The sequence below is a fragment of the Periplaneta americana genome, chromosome 6 (assembly GCF_040183065.1).
Source record: "Periplaneta americana isolate PAMFEO1 chromosome 6, P.americana_PAMFEO1_priV1, whole genome shotgun sequence".
NCBI lineage: Eukaryota > Metazoa > Arthropoda > Insecta > Blattodea > Blattidae > Periplaneta > Periplaneta americana.
In genome coordinates, this window is record NC_091122.1 from 60,793,002 (window position 1) to 60,809,456 (window position 16,455).

A 16,455-nucleotide genomic window follows, 5' to 3' on the forward strand; every position below is an offset into this window, starting at 1 on the left:
AAATCATGTTGCACATTGCTCCCTCTGTGTAATTCCGCCTTTAAATCCAATACCTAACACCTTCGATTGTTGATTAATTATTACTCAGGAATGGACAATATAAGTAATGGTAATACAAACTATACGGAAAATCAGAAAATAGACCTTTAATAATATGTAGGCCTGTTATTTTTCATTGTAATTGCAATAGTTTTCCATTTATTTTTGTATTAATAAACATCTCCAATTTTTTTACGTAAGTTTTATGTGCAACATTGGTAACTTGTAGCTTTCCAAGTGCTTTGCCTCACTCTATTGTGAGGGCTGTATCTCACTCCATTCTGCATATTGTATTGTATTGTATTTATTTACATTCCATTTACATTCCATACATGTACATTCGTACATCGCTTCACAGCTAGAATATGGAACATATCAAATGTACCTCAAGGCTTTCCACGTGGTCTGTCTTGCTCCATTCTCTAGTTATTCGTGTTAAATCAGACATTCCGACACCTTTTATTAAGCGAGATTATTGAATGGTTGATAACTTTAAAATTCTTTGAATTTCTACAAGTTTATTTTGACATAATTAAGAGAAACATATTTCTTATACACAATAAAGTGTACTTATCGCTGCTGTTTCTACAGTAAATAACTAGATTAAAAATAATAATAGTACCGGTAGGCTATAATTTAATGGCTAACATGGATGAAGCAAAGGATCGTAAAGGTAACAAAATGTTGCGAATTTAAAACATCAGTGTTGAAAATGGGAAATGCATTTAGCCTACTTAGGTACGTTATTAGAATTTCCTCTATATTTGCTTCATGTTCTATCAAATAAATAACTCCTAGATACATGTTGTCAGCCATCTAGATGTAAAACAACCATTGGGACTCTGTTATAAAAATCAGTCGACAGTATATACCGGTACTGCAAGTATCAACAGAATTTCATGCATGGTGCATCAGATCCATGGCTCTTAGAAACCTCCGCTTGAGACTTTCATGTGCTGCAGCCTATGTAATCTGCGTGAGATGACAAGCCCATGCTTCAACTACAGTGGAACATCTATTGCTTACCGGTATTGGTACCATTACCTAGCAGAAAGAAGGAAAGAATGGTTTTTCATACCTCTGATTGAGGTTCTGGCTGATATATACATCTCACTTGACGATATGTGTCTGAGGAAGAACAATAATAGTTTGTATACCATCTGAAGTCTGATTAGTGAAATACGGTACCTAGGTACTGGTATGTTACTAGTCAGCAATGTATAGGAAAGGAACTGGCAACCCTACCCTATTTCCTGGCTTAGTTGCCTCATAAGTGATGCCTGATCACATATATACGGGTATGTGATCAGTGAGACTTCTGTCTTCGGACAGCTGACTAGACAACAGCAACAATAATGGTTTTTCACCGACAAGGCATTACCTTTCGATGAAAAAAAGAAAAAGCAAACTTAAAGAGAGTTTTTCAATTATTTATCCAGAGTTTGTACAATAAACTCAATTTATTCAATTTAATTTTGGTTAATTTCTGTATTTCAATTAATGTGACATATTTCGATTGAACAATGACTAAATTCTCATACTGTCTTGTAACAGCGTCTGCTCTCTTCACGATTTTCTTTTCATTTGGATAATTTTGGCTATAAATTGTGTCGTAAAGTAGATGTTGTTCTTACCGGCGGAGGCATTTACTCCGGTAATGCAGCATTTTTTTTCTAGTTATTATAGATGGCAGAACAGGAGCAAAGATGATATTCTGAGAAAACAACACGCAAAACTGCATGTTGATCATATTTGGACTCAAGTGGATTTTTTGCACCGTTATGGAGATAAAACACGAATAAGAGTATCGTGTGCATTTTTATGTGACATAACAAAGCAACTGCGCGTGCTTGCTGGAAATACTGCCCCCGGCTGCTTTGATTCGTTCTCCAAAGAGTACATAAAAAGTATGTACTCTTTGGTGACAACAATCTCAAAACTGCTATCGATTCCTTCATTCTTCTCGATTATCGAAAGTTCTTTGGCGCCTTCGCACTGTAATCTACCAATCAGACAGTGTAATTATCAATCGTCGTGAAATTTACGCGCGGAATCATTTATGTTGGAAATTGTATTGTGCTGTAGCAAGTTGTAACAGGCACAAAGAAGTATTTGGTGCATTTATAATATTTTTTGTCGATAAGGTGAAAGGAAAAGTACAGCGAAAATGTTTGAAGCACGTCTTGTACAGAGTTCTATTTTGAAGAAGGTTTTGGAAGCAATAAAAGATTTGCTTAATGAAGCAACATTTGATTGTTCTGATTCTGGTATCCAACTTCAAGCGATGGATAATGCTCATGTCAGTCTAGTGTCTATGAATCTGAGAAGTGATGGATTTGATAAATACAGATGTGATAGAAATATTTCAATGGGTATGAATTTGGGCAGGTAAGATCTAGAGGTAGACTCTTCTAACACAACTGGTAATTAGTTTGTGCTCTCCTATTCGAAGAAATTCTCCCCATTATTTTTTTATACTAGCTTTTCATACTGAAAGGCACAGCGGAAATTTCGGAAAAGCTGTAGTGATACACGGGATTTTGTACTGGCCGTTTGACACAAATTTGGGCCCAGGGAAAATACTTGAGGTAGTTCCGGTGATTTTGGAAGTGAAAATGGTCTAATTTGTAGTTCATTTCTTGCGGAGATGGATTTCAAAAGTTCAGGATTTTATAGGGTGAATGTAGAGTATCCAACGCCCTCTGAACGAATATTTCACTTTTATCACTGCCAATGTTGCGCTATAATCGTATATGCAAGATAGGCTATAACAAAAACCTAAAGTAACCAAACCTAACCTGTCAAAGAAGCAACAAGTTATACTAAATATGTGAAAAATTGGCCTATGTCTCTATAGTGGGCGGGACATAAGTAACATTGACCTTTTATAGGAAAATGTTTCAAGAAAAGGAAATAGTTCGGAGATGTAGTAAATTAGTGTGAAATGAGAGGTGCGTGGTAAGTGCAAACGTTAAGATTTCTAGTGATGGAAAGGAACGTAGGGACATAAAACACACGATACAATATAATGCGAAGAAAGTAAAACTTGTATTTCAATAACCAGTATACAGTAAAGCACAAAAAAAAAATAATGAAATAGACACAAAATTCCTAGGCTATGTTGTAACTTCGTTTCCACGTCTGTCATTACACTCTCAACATCACTAAACAAAAATCACCAGGCTTTGAAAATCCTGCAGAGATTTGTATATGTAAGACATAATAAAAGGCTAAATTAGCCTAACCTGTCACAGACTCGTACATACAACCTGTACTAACCTAACCTATCGCAGATTCGGTATATGCAAGGCATAGCCTGAGTGTACACTAGCATGACATTTTTGTACTGTTACCAAAGTTGCGTTTGTATTACAGAGGAAACAGTTGAAAGTGTGGAGGCGAAGTGGGAAGAGAACTACCTCCTCGCATGTTTAACCAATACCTTCCTTTTACGAAAACAGTCCTCTTTTATTCACTGATTTACAGGAATATTATGAATCACTGTAGCTTAGCTGAGATGGTCTGGTTGGTATTTATGTACAAGAGCGCTACGAAAAATAGGCACTTATTTATCTGCTTGGCTTCTAGTCGAGTTATGGTCCTACGTACCTATAACAAAAGAATTGAGGGGGTGACGTCAACTTGGGACGAACATTCATCGCATTGTTCCTCGAAGAATTCCGCTGGATATTCCAATAGCCGTGCATTCAGTTAAAACATTGTTCTGCTGAAAATTTACCTGTCTTTGGTATCACTCCTGTACAGAATTACCGCATTGTCTAATGTACGTGAACCATGAAACCATGCATCAGTCTTACAATACATTATGTATATTTTACTTTCCAGTAAGCATGATACAGTTCATGTTGGGTTAGGTTAGTTTAGATGAGGGTTAGATTAAATTAATTGGTATTTCTTTGTAATAGCTTTACCACGTTAAGGTACAAATATATTTACATACTTGGCTTCTAGTCAGTCATATGTAGGCCTACCGTAAATAAAAGAAAAATTGAGTGCCGATACCAATTTCGTACCGAAATAAGGGTGGAAAGTTTATATGAAAGGGGAGACTGTCGGAGAGGTGTGGGCTGGCAGGATCACTCTGTCGAGTGGAAGGGATAGACGGCAGGGAGGGACAGCACATTTCATTTTCGCGCGTTTCCTTTACCGATCACAGAGAAAAAGTGGGTTTATTTTCTTTTATGGTACATATGATTTAACTTACAACCCAAGTACCTTAACGTGCTAAGCAATTGTAAAAAATGTCCCATTAATTTGAATTAAGATGGATAAATGTAGAGTAGGGCTAGCCTCCAGATTACCACAGTAATGAGGTTACATTCTATTTTTTTGTGCAGCTTTTCTCGTTTGGAGGCAAGGCATGCATTTAGCTATTAATGTGCTTGACATTCTGGTGTTTAGGATTACCAGGATATTTGAACGTTACTAATAGCTTTTGTGTATTTTAATTTGATTGACAATTATTTTTAGTTTTCTACAGAATAGAGTTATGGAGCTTTCAGTGCAAAAAATTTTCTTTTTTTCCTCACAGCATGGCCAAGATTCTAAAATGTGCTGCCAATGAGGATGTCGTAACAATGAAGGCACAGGACAATGCAGATACTGTCACATTTGTTTTCGAATCTCCAAACCAAGAAAAAGTGTCTGATTATGAAATGAAATTGATGAATTTAGATCAGGAACATCTTGGTATTCCAGTAAGTTTATCTAGTTATGGCCTATATCAAACTTACCGTATTATTTCTCATACTTCTCTTTTACTTCTTCACAAAGGTGACAGAGAGGGGATTAAAAATCATTGGCAATTCTCCAAGAAATTACACTTAACATTTAATCTTATTCCTAATAATTATGCTATTCTAGTTATAATTGCTGTCTCCGTGAGCATAATTCCTTCTTCTTCTTTTGGTTAAATCTGAAAGAACAACTCTAGTAGAGGAGGTTATCTCCATTCTCGCAGCACACTTTACGCTTTCTTGGCGGAGTCACTGCCTAGTTTTTTCCTCTTTTTGACATTATTGTAATAAAAATCTAAACACGAAAGAATTCATTAAAATGTGATATGTTATTTCTATCAATTACCGGAATAAGTATTCTTAAGCATACATTTTACGGTGATATTCGCTTTTCGGAGTTAGTACTAATAATTTCATGTGGTCAAACAAAATACATTTTTAGGTTAGGTCTCATGAATCTGTTGTTTAGTCAAATCAATTAATTTCATATTGCCAGACAAAATACCTAACATGTTGGTCCCTTTCTCGTTTAGTTTGCCTACGAAAATATGTTACAAATTATTGAAGTATTTAAATAACCTTCCTACATAAAGGTAAAGTACGGTAAGTAAATAAGTCATTCAGTATATAGGATCGTGATTTTACTTCATATCGTAATATCTTGACAACACTGACAAGATGGCAATATTTGCTGTTTAGGAACTGTTCTTATGTGACCCTCACTATAGATAGAGATCATTTCTGTACATGTTTATTTTCTAATGTATAGCCAGCAATTTATATTAGAAATCCAATTTTGGTTGTTGGCAAGTATAGTGATACTAATCACTAAAAAGACATTCACATCAGCATTATCAGATATTATTTTCTTCGATGTTTTTCCCAGTGTGTGGAAAGTAGTGTTGAAAATATTCCCATCATGGCCATCATCATAGCTCAGTTGGCTAAAGTATTTGCTTGCCGATCCAGATTTGCCCTCAGGCATGGGTTCGATTTCTGCTTGGGCTGATTATCTGGTTGGGTTTTTTCCGAGGTTTTCCTGTACCATAAGACAAATGTCAGGTAATCTATGACATTGTTGGTCTAATCTCATCAAATATCATATCGCTATCATCAATCCCATCGATGCTAAATAACCTTGTGGTTGATACAGAGTCACTAAATAACCAAGTAAAAAAAAATACATTCTCGTCATTGGGCAATTTTTTTTTTCTCACGTTATTGACTTTACTATGTTTTATAAATTGCAGGACTTATGATATAATTATATATTTTCCTCAAACATTTTCTCTTATTAAGCAATTTTTTTTTTTTTAGCTTCTTGATATTGACAAGTTTTATAATTCATCATCACCATCCCATGGTGCTTCGGCCTTTTTCAGACCATGACTTTCTCTATTATTCTCTTCCATTTCTCCCTGTTTCTTGTGGTCGCCTTCCAGTTTCTTACATGGTTCAGGTCAGTTGCATCTTCCTGTATCATTTCTTCCCATCGGTTACGTGGTCTTCCAACTGGTCTTTTCCCATCAATGTGTCCATCAGTACTTTTTTGGGGATTCGTTGATTTTGTTTTCTTATAATATGATCAACCCACCAAAGTCGCCTGTCTCTGGGCGCACTTCCGAACAGGGGCAGCGACATTTCCCCTAAGGTTCGAGCCCAGTTTAGGTGTGTATTAATCGAAAAAAGTCATATAAACATGCGTCCTATTCTCAATATTTTTTAGCCCCTAATTTTCGATTAATACACACGCACCTAAACAGGGCTCTAACCTTAGGGGAAATGCCACTGCCCCTGTTCGGAAGTGCACCCCCGCCATTTGTCAAAACACTCCTTCCCTAATATGATTCCGTAAATCAGGCAGACCATTCACCTTGCTTTTGTACACCTTGGACTTTGTATAGCCCCATGCAAAAAAGTCTAAGGGGGTAAGGTCTGGTGAACGGGAAACCAATAGCTGAGATGATCCTGATCCTCTGTCCATCTCCCTGGAAAGATTATATTCAGATAGTCTGGACAATATGTGCAAAATGTGAAGGAGTCCTGTTTTGCTGTATCCAGTATGCCAGCCTGTAGAAACTGTGGTTCCAGGAACATTTCTAACATGTTCGGCAAAAAGAAATGGGCCATTTTGATTTTGTCATGTCCAACCAAACATCCACCTTTGGTGTATCCCATTCTCACTCCGATGTCTCATGTTGCTGTCCATATTCGGCTGTTGTGTCTATGCACTTTCCCACAAACATGGAAAGTGGCTTTGTCGGAGAATAAAATGTTGTCTGTAAAATTCTCGTTCTGTACAGCCTCCAGGAGGTCATAAGACATTGCCCGATGACAGGCGAAATCTTCGTCCTCAAAATGATGGAAAACTTGGATGTCATAAGCACGTTTTCGTAGAGTGAAAAGTAGAATTTTCCACACTGTGTTGCGAGGGACATTCAATGCCCAACTGAGGCATCTAGTTGATGCACTGGGAATTTGAACCTCCTGTACAGTGTCTGCCGATATGCGTGGTTGTCCATGACATTCCTCACTGCCGGTACGCTTCAATTTGTTTACAGACGAATGTGTGCCCTTGTTGGTATGGAATTTATGAGTGAATTTGATTGGTGTCTTCATATGACAATCCATGCACAAACAATGGCAACCCATTTTTCCGTGGTAAATATCCACTACGCTAACCTAGAGTTCCATTTTACGACTCTTTCAACTAGAAATGCTCTTGGTCCACACCTGTGGAATAACGGTTAGCGCGACTAGCCTCGAAACCAGGTGGCCCGGGTTCGATATCCGGTCGGGCAAGTGACCTGGTTGAGGTTTTTTCCGTTGTTTTCCCTCAACCCAATATGAGCAAATGGTGGGTAACTTTCGATGTTGGACTCCGGACTCATTTCACTGGCATTATCACCTACATCTCATTCAGACGCTAAATAACCTAAGATGTTGATAAAGCGTCGTAAAATAACCTACTAAAATAAAAAAAAGAAATGCTCTTCAGGGCCAGAATTCACAAAATGATGTTACACTGCAAGAATCCAAGCTAAAATAAATTTTTTTCGACAACTTAAATGGTAATTTGACTAACACAGTTGCATTCTAAAACCAAATCAAATTCATTGTGACGCTTAACTTGGTCTGGTTAATTAGTTACGAAGAAACAGCTGATTATATAATACGTGTACCACAAGTCCAACTTCGATTTTTTTTTTTTTTTTTTTTTTGTTCTATCTTTTCCATTGCCCCAAAAGGACAAACTTTGAAAGAATGAAAATAATATTGATAGAGAAGTAGAATGAGAAGTTGAGCCGTTTTATATAATAAAATTAATTATTTAAAATATATCATAATGAAATAACTGTTACATTACTCGATTCACTGCTGAGTTTTACAGAATAAAATAAATGACAAACAATACTAAATAGAGAAAGATTGGGGAAATACTCGTAAGATAGGACTACAGGAATCATTGTTATTTTTTTTATCTGGGAAGTTATGATTACATTAGCAGGTGCCTCTTTTGTCATTTTGCGTTGTATTTTTTTTATGCTAGATGAAGTGGAAGTGTTTGATACTGCGATACTGAAGTATTATCTCCTTATTTCACCTCAGCAGAGCTTTCTCTCTCTGTTTATGTACAGTATAATACCTATGTATGCTTGCAGGTCTTGTTACTAGGCTGTACCTTCCTTTCTATGTGTAAAAATAGTCGGTATTGAAAAAATCTCATAAATGTACAGTATCATAAAATCTGCTAAAATTTAAACTCTCCTCGTAACTGGTACAAGGAAATTTGAAACTTTGTAGCCTTTTGTTTATGATATTATTTGTAAGTAATTTGCAAATTTGTGTATTATTAATTTAGAACTTTTATAGTTTTATAGTGCCCATTCATCATCATCATCATCAGCGCTACAACCCATTAAGAATCCGGCTGTACCAAGAAGTCTTCGCCACTCCTCTCTGTTTTTTTTTTTTGCTTCACCAGTCCAGTTAGACTCCAATGCTTTTAGCATTCTCTTCTATGTCATCCTCCCATTTAGCTCTCGGTCTTCTTCTAGTCCTCTGTCCTGGATTATATAAAAAGACTCTTTTAGCTGGTCGTGAGTCTTCTATTTTTGCCAAATGTTCAGCCCATCTCAAACGATCAGTTTTTATTACTGTAATGCTGTTTGGCTCTTACATAGTTCGCATTATATCATATTCTCCATTCATCGTTTACTTGTACTGGTCCAAAAATTGCTCTTAGTATTTTTCTCTCAAATATATTTATTCTGTCTATATCTTGTTTATTAAGGATCCAAGTTTCGGAGGCATAGGTAAACACTGGTCTAATCAAAGTTTTGTATATTATGATTTTACTTTTAATAGTCAATACTTTAGATTTAATGTGTCTTACGAGGCCATGATAACATCTATTTGCACGGAGTAGTCTTTTCTTAATTTCAAGACTTATGTTATTTTCTTGATTCATCAAGGAACCGAGGTATGTAAAACTGTTCACACACTCGAAGACATAATTTCCAAACTGAATATGGTCAGGTGGATTGTTTATTCTTTTTGGATTAGCTATCATGTATTTAGTTTTCCCCTCATTTGTAGTCCTATTTTCTTTGCCGATTTCTCTAGAGAGGTGAAGGCTTTATTCCGCGCCTTTGTAGACCTGGCAATGATATCTATGTTGTCCGCATATGCTAATAGTTGTACGAATTTATAATAAATTGTGTTAATTCTTTGCAGTCCTGAGTCCCTTATTGCTTTCTCCAGTGCGATATTAAACAGTAAACAAGCCAGTGCATCCCCTTGTCTTAATCCGGTCGTAGTTTCAAATTTTTCTGAGAGATTTGATTGAATTCTCACGAAAATTATAGTGCCCAGTGTGGTGGGAATTTTTTTAACATGGTGACGTAAGTTTAGAAATTTTCAAAATCGTGAAACAGAGTGGCTTTATCATCAGGAAAGTCGAGGAAAGGGAGGCCTTTCTGCTGGATCTGTTCTGCAGGACCAGTTTGGTTCTTGGGAAAAATCCAACAGAAGTTCCCCTTTTCTAGTACTCTAATAAAATGGAGCAGATAACTCTGTAACTTTGATGTTGCTACTTCTGTGACTTGCTGCTAAAACCCATCAATTTGTATTGTAAATTTGCTTCTTTCGTTGTGAATAGTGGTACCATGCTTTTAACAGAAAATTTAATGGAGATACAAACCAATACCAACATCAAGTGGTTACAGTTCGAATTCAGGAACTTTGTTCTTCATGTCCCAAGATCAAGTAGCAGGCACAAAGTGGAAATTATAACATATGCTTACTGCTAAAATATTTGGTATTTGCTGTATTTACAGGAAACTGATTATGCATGTGTTGTTCGTCTTCCGGCTGTTGAGTTTGCTAGAATTTGCAGAGATCTCAGTCAGTTTGGGGAATCTGTGATCATTTCTTGTACGAAGGAAGGCGTTAAGTTCTCGTCAGTTGGTGATATTGGTGCAGGTAATAATGCAGATAAACCAGTATTTTTTTAGAGTACTTCCTTTCTCCCTCTCAGTACAATGTCTGGTCAGAAAGTAGAATATTTTCACGTAATTTTCTAAATAGTTCAAATTAATCTTTGAGATAGTTTGAATTATTTATTGTTTCAAATCTGTGAGCACAATGTCCTGTCACTGGTGAAAGACAAACATAACCCTCTTTGAATAAAAATTGCATGATGTGAAAGTTGTATTATGTGTAAACATGTAAAACTACAAATGCAGTTGGATTAATTTGTATATTAAATTCGTGTTCATGTCTTATGCTCCTGAAGAATACAGTATTCCCTTTCAGAGACCATGGTGCTGCACAGTTGCGAATGTGTCTCACAGAGATGTCGTGTGTATACAATATATGTACTATGTATAAACTACCCAAAGAAAAGATGTAAATAGAACATGAGACAATACCCACATACATGTACAGTCTTAGAAAAAAGTTTTGTCGCACATATACTTTAGAAGACCCAGAAAGAAGACAGTGCACATGATCAGAGGACGAGCAACCTGGTTCACAAGAGAATGACTAGTTAAGATAATAAAATTAGTTTTGTTTCTTTTATGTCTGATCATATGCACTGCCTCCTTTCTGGAACTTACAACATATGTGTGACAAAACTTTTTTCTAAGACTGTACTTTAATGTTACAATTCACTGTGTGTGTGTGTGTTTTTTTTTTTTTTTTAATTTATATAATTGTTTTAATAGGCTACTACAGCACATATACTGTTCAGTATCCTGGATTTTTTGTTTTCCTATTACTTTATATATTTTGTCACTTACATCCTTCATAATTTTTATAGCAAACATTAAGCTGGCTCAGACAAGTAATGTTGATAAGGAGGAACAAGCTGTGACCATAGAGATGCAGGAGCCTGTTTCATTGACCTTTGCATCAAAATATCTCAATTCATTCACAAAGGCAACATCTCTTTCTACTGTGGTGAGTTGCAATTATTAAAATAATAAATAAATATAGCAATATTTATTAAGAAAGCAGTATGTTCCTTTTCTTGAAGTACGGTACATTTTGAAATTAATTTATAATGTAGAGGAAATGATCTCTGAGGCCTCAAATGCTCTAATACCATCAGAGTCGAAAAGAACAAAAGTTAGCCAAGGGAGGCTGGATAGGAAAGAGCAAAAGGAAAGAAAAGGGAGGCTAATACTAGAAAAGAGAAAGGATCAGTCTCGGTCATAAGTCCACCAAGCTGACCAGTACTGTTTGGTAGGTAGCCCATCCCGTTTGTTTATTTTGCATAAGCAAAATGGTAACAGCTGCACCACGAGAAGGTATGGATTGGACACTAAGTTATTGTTCAGACCGGTTCCATAAAGTTCTTAATATGGACAATTAATGGGTCTCCTTCCTATGTTTGACATAACCCTTAATTCATAGTGAAACATAGTGGAACACGTGTTGTCAGCAAATAGCTGGATACACTACGAAGATAGATAGTTGTAGAAGAATTGAAAATGAGTTACATTTTGTGAAGCTTGGAGATATATGGATTGTGTGGTGAATTACAGAAATGAACATGTTCTTTGGAACAGATTTGCTCAACGTGATGATTGTAAGGAAAATATTGACCTAGTATTTTATCTCGACAGTTCACCAGTGGTTTTCATATGCTGTTTATTTGAAGTGTAATTTGTTCATTGGAAACGTGTAGTTGAGATAGTACGTTGATTTCTGTTTCAGGTGCAGCTGTCTATGTCACCTGATGTGCCTTTGGTAGTAGAGTACAGAATTGGAGAAATTGGACACATCCGTTATTATCTTGCACCAAAAATTGAAGATGAGGATAATTAAATCTTCATTCATATAATGTATTTGGTTTTTTTTCTTTCTTTTTCAAAGAAGGAATAGACAATTGGACTAACGTGTTCCTGGAAAGAAGTAACATAAGATAAGCTTCTTCCTCTATTCAGATGCATTTAGCCAGATGTAAATTTTATGCACCCTTTCTATTGCAGTTCAGACACTAAAAAAAGTATTGCACTTCAGACACTGAAAAAAAGTCTTGCACTTCAGTCTGTCAGCTTCATATTGCTGCAGCCTTCTGCTAGAATGAGAGGACTTCTGATAAGATAGATCCTGGTCGATCATACTTAAATTAATACTATTGGCAGTGAAACAGCCATAAATATAAATATACCTATATATAAAAAAAAAACATTGATCATATTTTTAGAACTACGAAATGTCTTAATGTTCAGTGTAAATGTATTTTATACGTCCAATAAACTTCGAAATTGTGAGATTTATAAATCCTACTCCAAAATACGCATTTTATCCTAAGTTCCTTATCATATTTGATTCCTGTAATTATTGTTTCTTAGAGTGGTTACTGTGTTTTCACTTTGACTTGAGGGTTACAAATTAGAACCAGGTGAAGGTGACTATAGATGATGAAGATCTTTAGCATAGTTTCTTACAGGAAGGAGGTGCAGCTGAGAATCTCATAGTAAATGTACAGGGGTGGGGGAAACTGTCCAAGAATGAAATGGTTCAAAGTAAAATTGAGCAACCATTTTTCGCCCATGTCATAGTTCATTCCAATTCAGAAACAACTAAGTAAACTAAAAAAACTCCAAAAGGAAAGTAACATTTCAGTGGTTATTGTGGTATACCTGGAAACGAGAAAGTCGATAATATTGCAAAATGGACAACATATTTGCAATTAAGACCTCTTCAAGTGATATCTCTATCCAGTGCTTTTGCTTCAGTAACATCTCATTTTATAAACCTATGGATCAACAATTGGCTCTCTGACAAAGAAAAAAATTTACAGTCCGTACAAAAGAAACCAAATGACCTGGAAATGTACAAAATCTTTCCCAGATATGTTCAAACATTTTTAACAAGAACCAGAACAGGTCACTTTGTCGCACAATTGTACCTACACCGATTTCACATTTCTGATAATCCTACTTGTCTGTGGTGTAATAATCATGATGAAGATGTGGAACACGATCTTCTATACTGTCCATCCATAAACCACAAAAGAAGTAAATTAAAATCATCAGTACCAGTTGCAGAAGACACAGCCCTGCAGTATAAATTGACTACATCCCAACTCTGGCTACTAGCAACAGGCATTTATAATGAACACCAGTCAAAATACCCTTCATTTCTCATGAAAAACAAAAATTGAATAGACTATAATGGACTTTATGTTGTCAGCAAAGAGTTGGATACATTAAGAAGATTGATTGATAGTTATTATCACCTATTGTCCTATCATTTGGCAGTAATGGTGCCCCTATCTGAGAAGTGGTGTTCAATTCTGCAAGACTAGCAGAATTCTGGGAATGTCTTAGTTGGCCATACCTGATGGTATTGCATAGCACTTAATAAATAAATCTTCTCACCATTCGTGAGCTGCCACAAGGGACAAAGAGTTCTTAAGCACAGAAATTTTTACAAGTTCACTGAACCATTAATTTTGTTTTAACAATGAAATTCCTACAAGTACATAGCTGCAAATAATTTTCTGAGATTAGTGGAAATATACCTATTTTAGAGAGGTAAGTGTTACAAAAAAAGTAAAGAATGCTACTGAACTTAGTTTGATTTCGAATATAGGTGATTCTTCAGGAGAGCAATTGATCCCTTCAATGCAGCTAAGGTTACAATCTGAATAATAGATGTAGGTATTCCAAGCCTCTTAAACACATCTTTCATGAAGAGAGTAGTGGTACCTCTTGCTCCAACCAGAAATCCTATTACTTCAAGCTCTTTTAGCTAGTATTTTTGGAGGTAATAGGGAATGGTAGGATTGTAGATATTCTTTTTTTCATTATCCACTTCTGCTGGCTGTTCCTCATCTGTTTCGAAACTCACAGTGGGATAAATTATGTATACAGATCTTGTAGATTCCTTGAAAGCTATTATATCTATGTGCCATGTACTGCCAGTGACGGAGAGACCATGTACTTTTTCAAAGGTGTTGTAATCGGCATCTTTAAGGGCAGTGACTATAATTGATCGTACTTGGTGGTGTCTAGCGTTTCGCAGAGCTTCGCCATGCGGACAGGATCCCAGGACGTGTGCAAGAGTTTCAACCTCGTTGTGGCAATGCCTACAACTGTTGTCCTGAGATCTTCCCAGCACAGCACATACCGCAGCAACATTTCCAACCATTTTAATGCCATGACGCCATTCGTTGTTGGAGAGTCCTTCGTGTTTACAAATCCATTTGTTGGCACCAGGATATTGTTTAAATAAATAGTGTTTGTGTGTGTAGGATGTATTTTTCTTGTTAGATTTCTGCAATTCCTTCTGTCCTCTAAATTTCATTGGGAAGTTTTTAAGAGGAAATAATAACAGTTTAATGTATTATTAACATAATCTGTTAAGAGCGAGGTATTAACTATATTATTACCTGTGACAACGTTTTTTTAATTCTTTTTAGCATTCTGGTTGTATTGGTTGTGTTTTATGTTTGTGACCAATTTTAGATAAGGGGGCAAATAGCCATAGTTGCTGACACGCCCTTTTTAAACTTAACTATATTATCTAATAAGTTTCAGCACAAGAGTACCATCTTCATATATGATAAAGTAATCATAATGAATTGGGACATTAGTGATACATAGTATTGTTCATGTCAAAACTGTAGGAGTGTATGCAGAATTTCAAGTATAGTACTTTTGTACAGTACTGTATTGGAATTAGTGTCTACAGGATTCGATCATGTAGGACTGAAATAATTATACAGAGTGATGAGATAAGATGTGGACAGGAGTGATATGGTTCTTTTACATGTCAGTAAATCTGACATGAGCCTGTTACATTTAAACATACTTAAATGCCATTGGCCTGGGCCAGGATCGAACCCACAACATTGGACACAGAAGGCCAGCACTCTACCGAGTGTGTCACCAAGGCACAAACTTAATAATATGCATGTATAAATAATAAAAATGGACTGAGCGAGTTTTGGATCCACACTTTTCAATTATGTTTTCAAGTTTAATACTTTTCATCTCTTCCCTGTTAATGTACCCTGTGGGTTCATTAATCTTAAGCAGGGTGTCTACCAGTAACTAATTTAAGCAATTGGTAACAAAAGTTTAAAGAATTTAAAATACTAGAATGATCATGAGTAGCGAAATTGCGCATATTGTTCATGTTTCACTTATTTAATCTTTGTGCCACTGCATGAGGTGTTATGGTCAGTAGTCAGTGATTACATATGTCAGTTTAATAAATCGGCTATCATCTGATATATTCTATCCCAGATTCTTCCGTTCACAATTCCTTCCAGTGCACCCTTCAGTAGGCAGTTTCTTCTCAGCAATCTGTATATGATTTATACTAATTTTTATGATATAATTGGTGTTAATGTATGTATTTTTATACTAGTATTGTTTTATTTAAAATGAAACTTGATTTATTTTCGATTTTCTTTCTTTTTAACATGCCCCCCCCCCTTTTTTTACAAACTGTCTCTGGTTTTTAAAGTAAAATTTTGCAAATGTCTTGGATTTTTAAAAAGCCATTATGAGAATCCTACTGTGGGTGGTCATGCTTGGTGAGCAATACACAAGCATACGATGAAAGATTAATGGAACTGAGAAAAATTCTCTCCGGCATGGGGATTTGAACCCGGGTTTTCAGCTCTACGTGCTGATGATTTATCCACTAAGCCACACAGGATACCCATCCCGGCGTCGGACAGAATCGTCTCAGTTTAAGTTCCAACTCTTGGGTTCCCTCTAGTGGCTGCCCTCTGCACTACGTCATAGATATCTATGAACGTAGGACTGAAGTCCACATATGTGCTGAGGTGCACTCGTTATGAGTGACTAGTTGGCCGGGATCTGACGGAATAAGCGCAGTCTTAAATCACGAAGTGATTTACGCATATCATATGTATTATTTTAATGTACCGAAGTACATATGATATTTCCATACAGATATTCTGCATCATCATACGATGAAAGAGTAATGGAACGGAGAAAAATTCTCTCCGGTGCCAGGATTTGAACCCAGGTTTCAGCTTTACGTGCTGATACTTTATCCACTAAGCCACACCGGATACCCATCCCTGTGTCGGACAGAATTGTCTCAGTTTAAGTTCCAACTCTTGGGTGCTCTCTAGTGGCTGCCCTCTGAAAACCCGGGTTGA

The 16,455-nt window shown here is 36.2% G+C and overlaps 1 protein-coding gene across 1 annotated transcript; it reads left to right on the top strand.

Moving 5' to 3' along the window:
- Positions 1-1,966: 1,966 nt before the first annotated feature.
- Positions 1,967-12,171, top strand: PCNA (Proliferating cell nuclear antigen). Its single transcript, XM_069828190.1, has 5 exons — positions 1,967-2,427; positions 4,592-4,757; positions 10,136-10,280; positions 11,122-11,261; positions 12,021-12,171. Exons 1-5 carry the CDS (start codon positions 2,207-2,209, stop codon positions 12,129-12,131), a joined length of 783 nt encoding a protein of 260 aa, XP_069684291.1. The 5' UTR covers positions 1,967-2,206; the 3' UTR covers positions 12,132-12,171.
- Positions 12,172-16,455: the final 4,284 nt, after the last annotated feature.